The 18807-nt window shown below is 43.0% G+C and overlaps 1 protein-coding gene across 1 annotated transcript in view; it reads left to right on the forward strand.

Annotated features, from left to right (window-relative positions):
* Nucleotides 1–18807, forward strand: part of LOC126088572 (aromatic-L-amino-acid decarboxylase-like) — a 188174-nt gene that overhangs the window by 31617 nt on the left and 137750 nt on the right. Inside the window, exon 2 of the mRNA XM_049906760.1 lies at nucleotides 6809–6902. Within this exon, the coding sequence (XP_049762717.1) occupies nucleotides 6823–6902 (80 nt within the window). The 5' untranslated portion in view covers nucleotides 6809–6822. The remainder of the gene's footprint in view (nucleotides 1–6808; nucleotides 6903–18807) is intronic.

The raw sequence follows: 18807 nt of genomic DNA on the forward strand, positions 1-18807 counted from the left end.
GTATTGTTATGTCTATAGGACAGGTCCCCATCACAACGCAAAGTGCGTCTAGTGACGTGGTGTTAAAGGCTCCATTTTCAAGAGTACACTACGTTGACCTCGTCTTGCAATTGTCTTGTTAGTCTGTGTGTTCAGTCTGTGGGCCTACGCACTTGCGGCGAAGCATGCGGTAGATTCAAATATCGCAATGTGGTAGGTCCCTATTGTATTAATAGGTAATTTGTACTTAGTTGTGTTGAGTCTTTCTAGTTTGCGCATAATTTTGGAGGCTTTGTCAATTGTCAGTTTCATATGATGGTTAAAAGTATGTTTTTCGTCTAGATGCAGTCCTAGATAACGTGTGGCTTGCTCCCTCTGTATGCTTGTATTGTCTAATTTTAGAACTGGATTCCTCTGTAGTGTCGCTCTGAGAAGTAAATATACAGTTTTGTTGGGAGCGATTTTTAATTTATTTTCTTTGCATCAATTGTTAATTTTCTGAAGAAGTTGCGTGCCTTTTGTCTCTAGTGCTGCTCTCGAGTTGTCCGACACCACTACGAGTAGGTTATCTGCGTACGCCACCACACCTCTTACCCTATCGTCACCATCCAGCGTGTTCGGCAAGGGCTCGATTGTGATATCCCAGAATATTGGTCCGCAGATAGAGCCTTGTGGACATCCCTTCGTTATTTTCTTAACAACCACTCGTATACCAGCCCTCCACTCCGCCACTCTGCCTCTGCAGTAGTCGAGAAGGCTATTGTAGAGGTAAGCTGATAGCCTCATTTCCCTTAACCTGGCGAAGAGGGACGGCTACCACAGGTTGTCAAAAGCCCTGGCTATGTCGATTAGTTTGGCGGCCAAGTATTTGTCACTGGTACTAAAACGTATGGTGTGGGATAGTGAATCTCAGCTCATAGGCCCATGTTTCATAGACGGTATACTGAACACTCAAAAGTATCGCAACCTCCTATCAGACCGCCTTCCACGTATGCTAGAAGACGTTCCTCTGCAGACTATAAGATACCTGTGGTTCCAACCTGATGGCTGTCCAGCTCATAGGCAACGAAGTACTGCAGCATGTCGCGACGAATAGTTTCCAAATCGTTGGATTGGACGCTGAGAATCTGTAACTTGGTCGTCCCGTTCGCTGGATTTGACGCCTGTAGACGTTTTTTCTGTGGTGAAAACTGAAAGATGCTTTCTAGAAGAACATACCAAATACATCCGATGATATGCAACGAAGTATTACTACAGCCTGCTCAGACATCTCTGCTAAAATGCTAGCATATGTGCAGCAGTCGTTCCGTACCAGACTGGAAGTGTGTACTGACGCTGCCGGTGGTCAGTTTGTACACAACCTGTGATTGCAGTTGTCTAGTTACTGGCCAGAAGCCATAAAACTAGTGTATGCACTTGTTTCGTTCTTTAGTGTGTGCTACTACAGGTATTGTACAAGTGTCGATGTGGGAACTTTTCGAAGTACGATACTTCGTGAACAACTCGCACTAGAATCCCTGCGACAAACACCACTGGCATTCAAATTTACCCTACTTTTAGTTTGTTAATTTCGATAGTCATTGTTCCATTTAAAAAAGTGTATGTTTGCACAAAAAATACTCTTTCTAAGTATTATTACAATCTGTTGGTTGGTTAACAATGCGAGCCCCTGACTACCAATCCATTCTGTGATAACAACTCATCAATAACACTTTCCATTTCCGCAATATTTGCAATATATATATCAATGGGCACAGGATCATATCATGTTTGGATCGTGGATCAGGGCAACTGTATCCCCCTGTCGAATGAATTAGATTTCTTGTTACACAAGGTCGATGGCCCTGCGCGCATACGCCGTAATCAAGGCGAACGGCTACTCGTAACGTGAACCGCACCACAGATGCAGGGCAGTGGAGGCAATATTATGCTGTGGGGGACCAGCGGTAGTAATCGAAGACTCCATGACACTTGTGAAGTACGTGAACATTATTGCGGACCACCTGCATCCCTTCACGCTTTGTGTCTTCTCAAATGGTGACGGCACCTTCCAACAGGGTAACTGTCCGTGTCACAAGGTCAGAATCGCGCTACAGTTGTTTGAGGAGCGTGACAGTGATCTCACGTTGATGTCTTGGTCACCAAATTTACGTGATCCGAAACCGCTTGAACACATCTGGGACGCTATCGGGCATCTGAATCCTTCTCGCAAAACACTGGCAAGTAATTTACGGAAATTGTGAGACATGTGCGCAGACTTCTGTGCAACATACCTCCAGAAACTCATCAAGGACTTGGCAGATGCGTTCCATGCGGAATCGATGCTATGTTCCATTCCATAGGTGATCAACCCGCTTTTAAGAAACTTGTAAAGTTTGACTCATCAATACCTGTCTGGACATTCTAGCGGTACTGGCTGAATAAGTGCTCATTTATGTTGATTTAAGTATTTTAACTTCCAAATTAATGTATGGTATTGTTCTTTTCAAGAAATATGGAATTCATTTTACGTAACAAAGGTGAGTACTTGAATAACATGTTACGTGAAATTACTTCTACATTGCATGTGAAGAGCAAAAAAAGAATGGCTCTGAGCACTATGGGACTTAACTGCTGAGGTCATCAGTCCCCTAGAACTTAGAACTACTTAAACCTAACTAACCTAAGGACATCACACACATCCATGCCTGAGGCAGGATTCGAACCTGCGACCGTAGCGGTTGCGTGATGCCAGACTGTAGCGCCTAGAACCGCTCGGCCACCCTGGCCGGCTCTGAATAGCAATAATATGGAACAATTTACTAGTCAAAGCATTACAATCAATCAACAGAAATACTTGCTTGTAACTTAGCAAGTGCGGGTCCCACGTCCGGATTAGGCATGGGAAAAACCAAACGGTTAACACCGATATCGGTAATTTTAGTTGTTAATAACCGATGTCTTTTGGTTTTTGTTTGGTCTCGGTTATAACAGGTGTTTTTTTTAATTTTTACTAATAACCGAGCAAAAAACGCAATATCAACTATCCATAGCAGCATTTTTAAATATACATTTTTTTAAAAAAATGAGTAGTTATTGTTCGTAAAATTTGCAATGGTTTTTCAATATTGCGTTATTATAGAAAATGGGAAAAGCGTTCAGTGATATTTTAATAACAATGCGAAATGGTACAGTATTGCTGAGACAATAGTGTCCCTGTTGCCGCGTGTCATGGCTTAAGACATGTGTACGTGCAGCGTGCAGGACTAGCCGCTATCTGATCTACAAGGTAGTTTCTCGCTGTCGTCGCTGCTCATCGGTTGTATAGCAGAATGGTACCAACCCTAGTGTGGAAATATTTTTACGAAGTGAAGTAGCAGTAAAGTACAATGTCTCATTTGCTTTTAGAGATTACAGATTTGACACCCATTTCTGCGAAGTAATGTGACAGGAAGGATATTACAGTAACAGTAAAAAACTAATAACTTAACAATTCATTCATGTTGTTGTTGTTGTGGTCTTCAGTCCTCAGACTGATTTGATGCAGCTCTCCATGCTACTCTATCTTGGGCAAGCTTCTTCATCTCCCAGTAACTACTGCAACCCTCATCCTTCTGAATCTGCTTAGTGTATTCATCTCTTGGTCTCCCTCTACGATTTTTACCCTCCACGCTGCCCTCCAATACTAAACTGGTGGTCTCTTGATGCCTCAGAACATGTCCTACCAACCGATCCCTTCTTCTAGTCAAGTTGTGACACAAATTTCTCTTCTCCCCAATCCTATACAATACCTCCTCATTAGTTATGTGATCTACCCACCTAATCTTCAGCATTCATCTGTAGCATCACATTTCAAAAGCTTCTATTCTCTTCTTGTCCACACTATTTATCGTCCATGTTTCACTTCCATACACGGCTACATTCCATACAAATACTTTCAGAAACGACTTCCTGAAACTTAATTCTATACTCGATGTCAACAAATTTCTCTTCTTCAGAAACGCTTTCCTTGCCATTGCCAGTCTACATTTTATATCCTCTCTACTTCGACCATCATCAGTTACTTTGCTCCCCAAACAGCAATACTACTTTAAGTGTCTCATTTCCTAATCTAATTCCCTCAGCATCACCCGACTTAATTCGACTACATTCCATTATCCTCGTTTTGCTTTTGTTGATGTTCATCTTATATCCTCCTTTCAAGACACTATCCATTCCGTTCAACTGCTCTTCCAAGTCCTTTGCTGTCTCTGACAGAATTACAATGTCATCGGCAAACCTCAAAGTTTTTATTTCTTCTCCATGGATTTTAATACCTACTCCGAATTTTTCTTTTGTTTCCTTCACTGCTTGCTCAATATACAGATTGAATAACAACGGGGAGAGGCTACAGCCCTGTCTCACTCGCTTCCCAACCACTGCTTCCCTTTCTTGTCCCTCGACTCTTATAACTGCCATCTGGTTTCTGTACAAATTGTAAATAGCCTTTCGCTCCCTGTATTTTACCCCTGCCACCTTCAGAATTTGAAAGAGAGAAATTCATTCATAGCATACACTAATCAGCCAACGTTACGACCACCTACCTAATAGGCGATGTGTCCACCTTTGGCACGGATAACAGCGGTGATGAATCGGCAGTGAGATATTTGACACCACTTCTGCATACACAAGTCACGTAATTCGCGTAAATTTTGATTGGAGGGGGGAGGGGGGGGGGGCGATGAGCTCTGACGCCACGTTCAACCACACACCAGACGAGTTCGATCAGGTTCAGATCTGACGAGTTGGGGAGTCAGTACATTTATTGGAACTGTGTTCCTCGAACCACTACATCACACTCTTGGCCTTGTGACATGGTGCAGTATCTTATTGAAAAATGCCACTGCCGTCGGGAAACATGATCATCATGAAGGGGTGTACGTAGTCTGCAACCAGTGAACGATACTCCTTGGTCGTAATGGCGCCTTGCACGAGCTCCACTGGACCCATGGATGCCCACGTGAATGATCCCCAGAGCATAATGGAGCCGCCACCAGCTTATCCCTGTCCCGCAGTACAGGTGTCATGGAGCTGTTCCTCTGAAAGACGATCGATTCGCGCTCTCCCATCGGCATGATGAAGAAGGTATATGGATTCATCAGATCATGCAACGCTCTGCCACTGCGCCAACTTCCAGTGGTGATGGCCACGTGCACATTTCAGCCGTAACTGCCGATGTCGTGGTGCTAACATTGGCACATGCACAGGTTGTCGGCTGCAGATGCCCATCGTTAGGAGTGTCCAGACACACTTGTACTCCGCCCAGCATTAATGTCTGATTTTAGTTCCGCCACTGTTCGCCGCCTGTCCTGTTTTACCAGTCTGCGCAGCCTACGGCGTCCGACATTTGTAATGAGGGGTGGCCACCCAAGGCGTCTGAAGCGTGTTTTCATCTCGGTTTCACCACCCGTTGAAAATACTCACCACAGCATTCCTCGAACACCCGACAAGTTGTGCACTTTCCGAAATCCTCGTGCCGATCCTCCTGACCATCACAATCCGCCCTCGATCGAACTCCGATAGATCGCGCGCCTTCCCCATTCTACACACGGACAGCACTCTCACTGATACTATATGTACCGTGCGTGCATCTGACAAGGAGACATTCCTGACTAGGTGACGCTGCTATCGCTTGGACGGGTTTATATCGATAGTACGTCGGTGATCGTAATGTTTTAGCTGATCAGTGTACAATAAAAATAGAAAGTATCACATTTGATACCCGTGTCTACATAATGTCCCTTTATCTGCTTGTAGCCTAGGAAACGGACAAACTAAAATGAAAAACAGAGTTCATAAACCTTTGTTTTCACCATTTACCACTGATTATTCTTAATACACAAATAGTGGTACGATCCCTGTTTACAACACGATTCTTGAGGAAAGTTTCAAAAAATTGGAATCAGTGGCGGTCTTTTGTGGTATTCAACCATTTACCACTTTTCGAGAAAAGCAGCGAATGATGGATGGACTAAGTTTTCGTTTACTTGCCCATTTAAATTAATATTTTGATTCTATGTCTCTTGAAACGGACAAAGTCAGATTTTTCAAACTTTGTTCGATTTCTAGGTTTATTTCTGGAAATAATAGAAAGAAAAAATCGAAAACCGGTTATTTCAGAAACCTGTTATTTTGAGCGGTTTCAACAGTCAAGTTAAACCGTCGGAAAAATAACGAGATAACCGAAAACCTGTTGTTTCGGTGATAACCGCGATCCCTAGTCCGGATCGAGACGAAGGACGCGAATTATTGCTTCGTTTCATCGCGACGAATCTCGTGACCTACGCGCGTTCGCTGACACGCGTTCGCTGCGAGTACAACGGTGCTTGCTTCCGCGGACGATTCCGTACCACGCTATGCCACAACGTGCGGCTATCGCTGTCCTTGACAGGATTAATCAGGCTGTCCCCGTTTCCCTGGTCTATCCTTCTCCAATTGAGCTGCTGCCTCAAATGCTTTCGACGAGACGGTGAACTCTACTTTCCATTACTTTCCTTCCTCCTCTTTCCAGCAGCCTCCCCAAGCGCCGTAGAAGCTCCGTAACAGGTGTCTCCGCTTTACTCGACTGGCCGTGCTTATACTAGTCTCAGCAAAGCGCACCTGGCGGGTGATTTGATAGCATTGGGTAAATCGGGACGAGGAAAGCCATTGCGGCCACATTAGCCGCAGTGCCCAAAGCGCGCAGCAAACAGTTATGCGAACGTGCGTGCCACTTCCGGGCCGAATGGAAGAGGCGACGCTAAGCGTGCGCACTGCGAGTTCGCCGCCGGACTGTGGAATGGCTTGACGGAGCGCGCCTCTCGTGTTGCAGACGCTGGGCCAGCCATGGACGCCGAGCAGTTCAGAGAGTTCGCCAAAGCCACCGTCGACTACGTCGCCGACTACTTGGAGAACATCCGGGACAGGTAAGTCACCACGCTCCGTGCTCTCTTCTCCTACATCTACGTGATTTCTCTGCTATTCACAATAAAGTGCCTGGCAGAGGGTTCAATGAACCACCTTCAAGTTGTCTCTATACCGTTCCACTCTCGAACGGCACGCGGGAAAAACGAGCACTTAATTTTTTCTGTGCGAGCCCTGTTTTGTCTTATTTTATCGTGATGATCATTTCTCCCTATGTAGGTTGGTGCCAACAGAATGTTTTCGCAATCGGAGGAGTAAACTGGTGATTGAAATTTCATGAGAAGATCCCGTCGCAATGAAAAACGCCTTTGTTTTAATAATTGCCCCTCCAATTCACGTATTATATCTGTGACACTATCTCCCCTATTTCGCGATAATACAAAACGAGCAGCCCTTCTTTGCACTTTTTCGATGTCATTCGTCAGTCCCATCTGATGCGGATCCCACACCGCACAGCAATACTCCAGAATAGGGCGGACAAGCATGGTGTAAGCAGTCCCTTTAGTAGACCTGAAGCACCCTCTAAGTATTCTGCCAATGAATCGCAGTCTTTGGTTTGCTCTACCCACAATATTATCTATGTGATCGTTCCAATGTAGGTTATTTGTAATTGTAATCCCTAAGTTCAAATGGTTCAAATGGCTCTGAGCACTATGGGACTTAACAGCTATGGTCATCAGTCCCCTAGAACTTAGAACTACTTAAACCTCACTAAGGACATCACACAACACCCAGTCATCACGAGGCAGAGAAAATACCTGACCCCGCCGGGAATCGAACCCGGGAGCCCGGGCGCGGGAATCCCTAAGTATTTAGCTGTATTTAAAGCCTTCAGTTTTGTGTTACTTATCGCGTAATGGAAATTTAGCCGATTTCTTTTAGTACTCATGTGAATAACTTCACACTTTTCTTTATTCATGGTCAATTGCCACTTTTCGTACCATACAGATATCTTATCTAAATCATTTTGCAAGTCGTTTTGATCATCTGATTACTTTACTAGACGGTAAATGACAGTATCATCTGCAAACAATGTAAGACGGCTACTCAGGTTGTCTCCTATGTCTTTAATATAGATCAGGAACAATAGAGGGCCTATAACACTTCCTTGCGGAATGCCGGATATTACTTCTGTTTTACTCGATGACTTTCCGTCTATTACTACTAGCGCTGCAGAACTGACGCTCTTGACAATCCTTCACGGATGGTCCCAGATTCTTCCCAAGTAGGACATGAAGAAGATCCGGAGAAGAGCATAATGTTCCGCCAAGGGCTGGTTGGCAGACACTACAAGACATGCATTGTGCAACACGGAGAGGTACACTGTTAAAAATTTCAGAACGTACATTGTAACAAGAGTCAAGCAAGGTATTATTACCGTCTTTCGTATATTCTTCACGAAATGACCACAGCGGCAGAATAAAAGGTATTAGAGCTCATACGAAGGCTTGGCTAAGTGGTGGTTTCCACGCTATTTGCAAACGGAACAGAAAAGGAGCGAAAAATTATACACTCCTGGAAATTGAAATAAGAACACCGTGAATTCATTGTCCCAGGAAGGGGAAACTTTATTGACACATTCCTGGGGTCAGATACATCACATGATCACACTGACAGAACCACAGGCACATAGACACAGGCAACAGAGCATGCACAATGTCGGCACTAGTACAGTGTATATCCACCTTTCGCAGCAATTCAGGCTGCTATTCTCCCATGGAGACGATCGTAGAGATGCTGGATGTAGTCCTGTGGAACGGCTTGCCATGCCATTTCCACCTGGCACCTCAGTTGGACCAGCGTTCGTGCTGGACGTGCAGACCGCGTGAGACGACGCTTCATCCAGTCCCAAACATGCTCAATGGGGGACAGATCCGGAGATCTTGCTGGCCAGGGTAGTTGACTTACACCTTCTAGAGCACGTTGGGTGGCACGGGATACATGCGGACGTGCATTGTCCTGTTGGAACAGCAAGTTCCCTTGCCGGTCTAGGAATGGTAGAACGATGGGTTCGATGACGGTTTGGATGTACCGTGCACTATTCAGTGTCCCTCGACGATCACCAGTGGTGTACGGCCAGTGTAGGAGATCGCTCCCCACACCATGATGCCGGGTGTTGGCCCTGTGTGCCTCGGTCGTATGCAGTCCTGATTGTGGCGCTCACCTGCACGGCGCCAAACACGCATACGACCATCATTGGCACCAAGGCAGAAGCGACTCTTATCGCTGAAGACGACACGTCTCCATTCGACCCTCCATTCACGCCTGTCGCGACACCACTGGAGGCGGGCTGCACGATGTTGGGGCGTGAGCGGAAGACGGCCTAACGGTGTGCGGGACCGTAGCCCAGTTTCATGGAGACGGTTGCGAATGGTCCTCGCCGATACTCCAGGAGCAACAGTGTCCCTAATTTGCTGGGAAGTGGCGGTGCGGTCCCCTACGGCACTGCGTAGGATCCTACGGTCTTGGCGTGCATCCGTGCGTCGCTGCGGTCCGGTCCCAGGTCGACGGGCACGTGCACCTTCCGCCGACCACTGGCGACAACATCGATGTACTGTGGAGACCTCACGCCCCACGTGTTGAGCAATTCGGCGGTACGTCCACCCGGCCTCCCGCATGCCCACTATACGCCCTCGCTCAAAGTCCGTCAACTGCACATACGGTTCACGTCCACGCTGTCGCGGCATGCTACCAGTGTTAAAGACTGCGATGGAGCTCCGTATGCCACGGCAAACTGGCTGACACTGACGGCGGCGGTGCACAAATGCTGCGCAGCTAGCGCCATTCGACGGCCAACACCGCGGTTCCTGGTGTGTCCGCTGTGCCGTGCGTGTGATCATTGCTTGTACAGCCCTCTCGCAGTGTCCGGAGCAAGTATGGTGGGTCTGACACACCGGTGTCAATGTGTTCTTTTTTCCATTTCCAGGAGTGTAGTACCCACTGCCACACACCGTAACGTACCTTGCATAAAATAGAGGTAGATGTAAATGATAACAGTGTTTTAATCAAAAGAGTTGATGCTATTTCTCCTCTTTCGTGACAGCGTTCTAACGAAATGTAATGACCAAGGTGGTGATTTCTGTTGTGGATTGGCAAGAGAGCCAACCCGTAATATTAGTGGAAGCCGAAAGGCACGCGTTTTAGTTCACGCAGGCTGGCGTGAGGTCTGGAACAGGTCAAGGAAATTAGACTAGCAAAAAAGGACGTAGCTGTGGAATACTTAACTTTAATCCATAAATGGTGAACATCGCTCTTGACGGTATATATTTTACAGCATCAATAGTAACTGGTAATGGCGCCTTGCTAGGTCGTAGCAAATGACGTAGCTGAAGGCTATGCTAACTATCGTCTCGGCAAATGAGAGCGTATTTTGTCAGTGAACCATCGCTAGCAAAGTCGGCTGTACAACTGGGGCGAGTGCTAGTAAGTCTCTCTAGACCTGCCGTGTGGCGGCGCTCGGTCTGCAATCACTGATAGGGGCGACACGCGGGTCCGACGTATACTAACGGACCGCGGCCGATTTAAAGGCTACCACCTAGCAAGTGTGGTGTCTGGCGGTGACACCACAATTTCATTATGTGCTAAACATTTCAATGAATGGTATACCTATTCCTACTTTAACTAGAGTTGGCAGAAGTCTTCATTTTAGCTCGAAAATTAAGCATTCATAGACACCATACGAGGCAATATCATCGGCCTTCGAGCAGTACTCAAAGAGCACTGTCCTGTCTCTGTAGGATATCTACGCATCAACAGGGAGTGCAAAGACGATCACTTAGATCATTTCACACAAACGAGTAAAATATCGTACCAACAAATCTAATTTTAATGTAAGCAACGAAATAGCTTTAAAATATATATAATGAAGCAGTGATGAGTCACACAGTAAAATCTTCAGTTCCCTGTATCAAATTCCTCGACAAATCTTTTAGATATACGTCTGGAAGTCTGTCGATAGCGTTCCCTTCCACGCTGTACTTCAGTAATTTTGGTCATACTTCATGGGTGTTAGGTCTTTCATTAGTCATGTAACTGTCGACGAACCTCTACAGTTGCTCCTTGTATTGGTAACGGAATCGTTTAACGAAAGACAGTCAAAACTACAAACAGAATCCGATGTTGATCAAATAAATTACTGTGCATCATTATACTTATTCAAGAGGAAGCTCTGGTGGATGGCTTTTCGTCCGGTTTTAACATAGCGGGTGTTGCCGCTGGATCGCAGGACTTAAAGACCTGTTTCAATGTATTAAGTTATCTGAAACTTTCTCTGTGTGATGCATACAACGAGAAATGATCCTCTTCCTACGTATTTAGAAGCTAACTCATTACATTTTTATTCATTTAGTGTCAAAGGGAAGTCTTCCAAATTTAGAATTCTTACAACTCGTCTTAAAAAAAACTGAGGTACTTCCGCAAAAAGACTTAATATTAGTCAGTCAGTTCCTCCGTTGTTATGTTTAGCCTATACTTTTTTTCATTTTTCCGAGTGATCCATCATCTATTTTTTTTTTTACTGTACCATTATGCCTACCCCTTTGAAAGTGTGATTTCAAACAACACCTGCGGAGTGTTATGTCTATTCTTGTGTGTGATAGAGCCTTGACAGGCACGTGGAACGCCACAACAACTTGCTCTTCATTACTTTTCTTTCAGACTGAGCCGGCCGCGGTGGTCTCGCGGTTCTAGGCGCGCAGTCCAAAACCGCGCGACTGCTACGGTCGCAGGTTCGAATCCTGCCTCGGGCATGGATGTGTGTGATGTCCTTAGGTTAGTTAGCTTTAAGTAGTTCTAAGTTCTAGGGGACTGATGACCACCGCTGTTAAGTCCCATAGTGCTCAGAGCCATTTGAACCATTTTTTCAGACTGAAAAAAGTTCTTACATACTCCCATAATGTGCAGTTGCAACTTTCATTACCCTTATTGCGAATATGTGTAGATGAATTGAACAGTAGGCCAGATACAACCATCCTTAACCGTGACTGCGCAATGGGAGAAGGCATATAACGTCATTGGAAGTAACGGAAGGTCCGAACACAAAATTGTCTCTACTGAGGATTGAAATTTTCTAAGAAGGTAATAAACAGGACAATCTGGATCAATACATCTACATCACTAATATTACTAATATATCTCGTAACGCTTGTGATATAATTTATTGAAAACTGTAAGTCAACAAATGAAAATTCGAACAATTAAAAGCATAATAAGTATATAATGCAAAAAGGTATATTGGCTAGTACAAGGGATGGACAACACAAGGTTTCTGAAAGTCAAATTGAACTACAAATGACATAAAAAATGAAACACAGAAAGACGAAAAAAGAGATGGAAAGATTATTTCTGGAGATGAAACTGGCTCCATACGTGATCCATGAAGTAGAAGAAGAAAAATGGAACGTTTCCCACATATTATTTTTTTGACGGTCGAAGGAAGAAGGTCGGAGAGCATAGTTATGGTCGTGGCATCGTCGATAGTGGTATCATTGGAAATATAACACTATCGTAGCTAACTAGGAGTCCGGAAGGAATAACATTACTGAGAATGCGAGAGAGTCTAATAACCATATGGACCAAAGAATAAAATATATGTGTATTTGTCCCCCACGGTTCAAGCACATAATGGAAAACGAAGTGTCAGAACGGAACTTTGGTACACGTGCGTCATCCTAACGACTGTGGTTGCCATTTGTTAAAATCTATTCTTCGCGCCCATAAAGAAAAATCGTTGTTGGTTCTGAATTATATCTTCGAAATGGTTGTGTGGCTCTACAATTTCCAAGTTACAAACAAACTTTAATTTTCATTCTAGTCTAAATAAGAACTGCTGCTAGTTCAATTTAGCTATACTTCGCTTCTCGGGCTGTTACTGATCCGACTAAAGAAGGAAAGAAGCTGGAAGACAGAGAGACAGTGAAAAAAAATTGGAGGTACTTTTTGGTAATCGATGTCTGGTTACGAACAGAACTGCAGTTTCGTTGAAGAGAACTATAACACAAAAATTCAATCTTTTATCACTCTTCTTTCTCACATTCGTGTGTTGAACACAGTCCGGTATACGCTAACTCTTGTTTTTAAACAAGTTTAAAGTAAGTTTAACTAGATCTTGAGTTCCTTACTGATAGTGATCTAGCATAGGTAGTACCATTTTAAAAGATTTGATAAAAAATTTCACTATTGAACCAACCTGGTTGTTATAGATTTTATCATCAATACTTTGATAATTTCAACTTTGTACATTTTACAGAACCAAACAAGACCACTTCACCTGCAAATGACAGAAATACAGTAAATAATTTACTGTCGAGCATAATCACAATGATTTCAGAACGAAATTACCGATTTCCTTACGTCATCGTCTATTATTAACAATTTGCTTTCCGCATTGGTGGATGCTGTTGGGTTGCTTGGGGGAGGAGACCAGACAGTGAGGTCATCGGTCTCATCGGATTAGAGAAGGGCGGGGAAGGAAGTCGGCCGTGCCCTTTCAAAGGAACCATCCCGGCATTTGCCTGGAGCGATTTAGGGAATCACGGAAAACCTAAATCAGGATGGCCGGACGCGGGATTGAACCGTCGTCCTCCCAAATGCGCAGTGGTGGAAATGAACTACGGCAACCGTTCAATGTTCTCAATTTCTGAACGAACTCTTTCACTATTTCAGCTTTACTGAATCGCTGTCCTCTAAACGCATCTTCAGACAATCCAAAAAAAAATCCTTTTGGGGTTTTTTAATCGGGTCTGTAAGCAAGGTCACAAGCTCTTCTGCAACGGATTCCGCCTAATCGAGCGTTCTTAATGTACCAATACAAGTGTTCGAGTGTTCGAGAACCGTTGCGATGTTTAATGCTGAGACAAGCGTGTTATGCCAAAAGAGAGGAAGAGAGAGAGAGAGAGAGAGACAGTAGTAACATGAGCGTTTCAGCATTCTTTATCCTCGTGCACAAAGTCAGTAACAGAATATCAACAGCTGCACCCAAAACATCGCTTGTTTCTTTTTCGTATTTTTTGTAATAGATGCAGCTTCACATTTTCTCCTCATTTCTCTTGCTGGTAGACCCAGGTTACTCTAAAAGCCAAAATTAATTTCTTCTCTCCTTCTAAAGACACAACTGTCTCTGACAAATACACGGACGAAAGTGTTTTATCCCTTGATACGTAGAAAAGTAGCCGACAGTGCGCAACATTTCCTATAATCGACATCATCATTGATGACTATACATTTTTGGAAAGAATTTTTTTAACTGTGAGGCTTCGATAACAGCGGTCACATTACTAACGTCAAAAAATGAGTAGATATCCCATTCTATGGTATTTCAAATAGTCAAAGGAAAAGGGAAGGAAGGAAGGAAGGTTAGGATTTAACGTCCCGTCGCCAGTGACATAATTAAAGATGGGCCTCAGGTTCGAAATATGTAAGGATGGGCAAGGAAATGGGGCGATAGCACGAGCACACCTCTCAGTCATTCACTGCGCTGTTGACGGTATTTGTGTGTCACAGAACGGCCTTGGGCGAAGCACCTCTTCTGCATACTCCCACGAGTATACATTCAAGGCCGTTCCTCGATCCGTTTGTTATACAAGACACTACATAAAATTCCTGTTTACATTTCATCCATCGTTACGTTTACCTTTGATACATTGGTATTTGATTTAGTGATGAGTAAAAATGTGACTTCCTTACGCAGTATACAGACGTGTTCTGCAAAGAGATCGCAGAAACAGCTCACGTTAACTCCGGTACGCCCGAAGGTGTGCCGTAAACGCTCTGTAGATTTTGAACGTCACTAGACCACTATGTCAGGTAGATTCCGTACAAAAGTGTGATGGATTTTCTGCATGTATTTCATTGGTATCCCAACAGTTTACATTACATATCTGAAATGAGGTTGGCTTAAAGTTTAGAAGAGATTAATGCAAGAGCATTACGCTTTTTAGTGACAAGTGTCGCAACTCAGATGATGTTATTTTTTTACAGCCTTTGATCTTAATTCTGAGCGTCTGTTCCAATAAATTTCCCTGCTGCGATATTGCTAAAATGAATGTGATCCTCAACAAATGCATTTGGAGCTATAATATGCCGTAAATTAGAGATTTATACTTAGCCATACCTTTTTATTTTTTCTCTTTATGGCGCACAAACGGACACTAATATTTTAAGCTCACACGTGCACACACACACACACACACACACACACACACAAACGCGTGCATCTGTAATTTTTTCATATCAAAAAAATCTTTACGAGCACGCATTGAAATATTTTCAGGAATAAAATTCTTTCCTTCCTGTTTTCTGGTACACTCTTTTTTAATTTTCCTTCATCCGTAAGGAAACTAAAATACTGATCACACGTAAAAATTCTCTAGAACATGAGAACTATTGATACAGCTTCGTATTGTGACTACTTTAAAACAAACATGACTTTGAAATCTGTATAATACAGGGGAAATGACTCAAACTGTCATACATAAATCTTATCTGCAGACTAAAATAGCTCGTAATGGGTATTTATTCACGGGACTGAGTAGCAGAACACTCTGAAACTAAAAAATTATCTAGAACTTGTCTTGTAAATATATAGCGATAAAGTCTCGTACATTAGCCCTACGGTACCCTGAATTACGCCGTGTCTCGATGGTTTTCAACACGTAAAGCTCGTCATACCACCAGAATTACTGTAATTAGACTTTTGTGGTACTTACCTAAAAGGTAGCGTAGAATCCCGGATTGATGTTGGTGACATTCAATAGAGTACTCTATGCTCACGCCCTAGATTAGGAATCTATAGCTGACTCCACAGATATTCTTGCTCACTGAAAGCATCATAGAAAGTTCATCTTTGCGAACTGAATTCTTGTGAGAATCTTTATCTCAATGTATACTGCTCTTTAAGAAGAATTACACACCGTAGTAGATGAACATTACGTAATGGTAAATGTTCCTGTCAGCCGTCCAATATAGCGTTAAATTAGATTCACGTTTTAAAATTGTCAAATACATGTAGTACCGTACTTTTTTAGTTTGACTCAACCCTAAACACACACAATCTTGAATGACATTCCAAAATCCGTTAGTTTCTACAGTTCGTCGTTTGTTTCTGTAACTGTCACGTCACGATTAAGTGGCATGCATTGATATAATTCTATGAACCTACCGCCTTCAACACTTAAAAGATATCTGATCGATTGTTTCTAGCTGGAAGCTCTTCACTCCCTTAAACCTAAATTTTCATGCATTAAAATTTGATTCTAATGTAATATAAATAACAGACGCTTTGGCTTACAACATAAAATTATTCATCGCGTTGTTCAAGGTTTCGCCTAAAACTGCAAACTTTTATTGGCACCTTTCGTTCGAGATTAGATTGTACGTTTTGTGTTGAAAAATGACGACGAGCTAAATCCACTACAACTGATGCGAAAGTACTGTACTGCTTGGCATTAGAAGCTATTTATAAACAGCCAATTTAAGAAATTTAAATTATCTCACTCGAAGTAGAAGGTCCAAATGCCTCGATTGAGACAGCTTGCTTTTCACAATGGACAGTATTGTAGTGATTAGTATTAATTAATGAAAACATCTGTATGATAAATCTATTACTTTTCACACATATTACCTGGACAATATTTTGATATGCAGGAGTGCGACATTTTAATCAGATTTCTTTCAGGTAATATTATGGTAACTTTTGTTTCTTTGGGTTTCCTGCTCTTAAAGTTACAGGGCACTCTGTTTAATCAGTGTATTATAAGCATGATTTGCGCGCATGCAAATCGGCACTCTGTGAGGACTTCCTGTTTCTATTACGATTCAACCAAAGAGAAAATTAACAAAATATGAAACCCATGGAGGTAATAAAAGAGGTTAGGTGGCATTACGTCACAAACTTGAAGCCGGTGACCGGTATCTTAACTAGCCCAAAACATTACGTTCACCGCATTGATACCCCCATAGTACACCGCGGTGACACTTCCTTGTGACTTCACTCTGACTGAGTAGTATTGCTAGAGCAAATACGCATTCAAGAACAGAAAAACGTTCGAAATTGCCTTCCTGACATTATGTTATTCATGTAAGCTCTATAATTTTTAGTATTTAAAACAGTTATTGAGCGCACACGACAGAAATAATGAGCAAGAAGCACTTCTAAAAGTAGTCTGCTAATGTTTTGGGCTACTTAAAATGGCACCTACTATGGCTTCGAAACAACGTACAGCATAAGTCCGTAGTGCCACCTTTCTTCTTTTTTTTCACCTCCATGATAAAACCGAACAAAACGTTATGCTGTCAATATGAGGTACAGGTACAGCTCGCTTCATGGAGCCCCAGCGATCGATCACTTTGTAGATCGCTTACGTGTGGGTAAATGCAGCAACTGGTCGTTGATCGTATGGAAATCCCATACCCCTTACGGGGTAGGTCCGGCCACCTTGGTGCAGGTCTTATTACATTCGACGCCACATTGGGCGACCTGGGCGCCGGATGGGGATGAAATGATGATTAAGACAACACCCAGTCTCTGAGCGGAGAAAATCCCCCACCCAGCCGGGAATCGAACCCGGGCCCGTAGGACTGCAATCCGTCACGCTGACCACTCAGCTATCGGGGCGGACAGGGAATCTGATGAATCGCACACTCGATTCGTGCATGTAATGCCACTGCCTGGCTCATTAGCGATAATGTGTGGCAATATGCGTGCTACTCGGTTGTCTAGTTATTAAGCGTGTTTGTGTTATTTTGTTTCGTTTCGCATTGAGAAGAACTTTATTTCACAATTTATAGTTATAGAGGGGTCACGAATCGCTCTGAGAATAGAAGTTGCGAGTGGAGTTACCGGTTATGTAAAGAAGTAGTCAAAGATACACCCCCTGGTTTTGCAGTGATAAACATTTTGAAGCTTGTGCTGTAGAAGTAGAATGATGGGAAGTTCATACTAATAGTCACAATACAATAGGCTCCATATGACGATTTTGAATTGTTTGTGTAAGAATTACACATGTTCCTTCTTAAAAGTTGTGGCTTCTAAACTGAATGATGAGCTGTAATATTAATCGGACATCTTAATTTAAATGTTCAGGTACAATCTGTTACGCAACTACACTCAAGTATCTCGTCACTTCCATATAATCTAAGTCTTCCTCAGACAATTTACAGCAAGACTTATGGTAATTAGCAGTGCTGCTATTGACACCATTTCTATAGAAACATTGAAATTGCAAAACAAATTACTTGCAGTTAAAGTATAACTAAGTCTCATGACTGTAAAAGGAATTGAGGACTATTAAACGAAAAACGAACTGTATTAGCACACTGGAAGATGTACACAACCCACTTGGAGTCAGTGAAAAATGTAACATATTCTGCAAGGTAACCTACAGTTCCTGAGATAAGCGTTTCAAAACAAGTTTAATAAATTTCAATTCCATTTTTTTAAATTTATTGTTTGTAAGTGTTCGTGGCGATAGAGCAACTGCAACTGCAGCTAAGCGTAGCATTTCATTTTCCAAAGCAGGTATTCACAACATAGCGGTGTTCGTAATACTTGGCAAATCACTCGTGTGTGGCGAGGTAGAGACAAACGACCAATGTCAGCGAAATCTCATGCGACGGATCGCTCGTCTGACGTTATGCGCCATTATTTAAGGAGAAGCTGCCTTAGTTGGAGGGAGTTTGTAATGAATGTGTCAGAGTGTTGTTATAGCCAAGCCACTATCAAGTATAAAAAGTTGAGGCGTATATAGAGTGGATTCTAATCAAGCAATATTTCTGAGGTTATGTTACACTATAAATTGTAGCAATAGTCAGAAATATAATACGGATATATAACTTTTCCTTAATGTTGAGAGGTAAGTAAATAATGTTATGAGTAGCAAAGTCTTACTTTAGGATAGTTAGTTACACGTT

Source organism: Schistocerca cancellata, chromosome 6 (genome assembly GCF_023864275.1).
Source record: "Schistocerca cancellata isolate TAMUIC-IGC-003103 chromosome 6, iqSchCanc2.1, whole genome shotgun sequence".
Taxonomy (NCBI): Eukaryota; Metazoa; Arthropoda; class Insecta; order Orthoptera; family Acrididae; genus Schistocerca; species Schistocerca cancellata.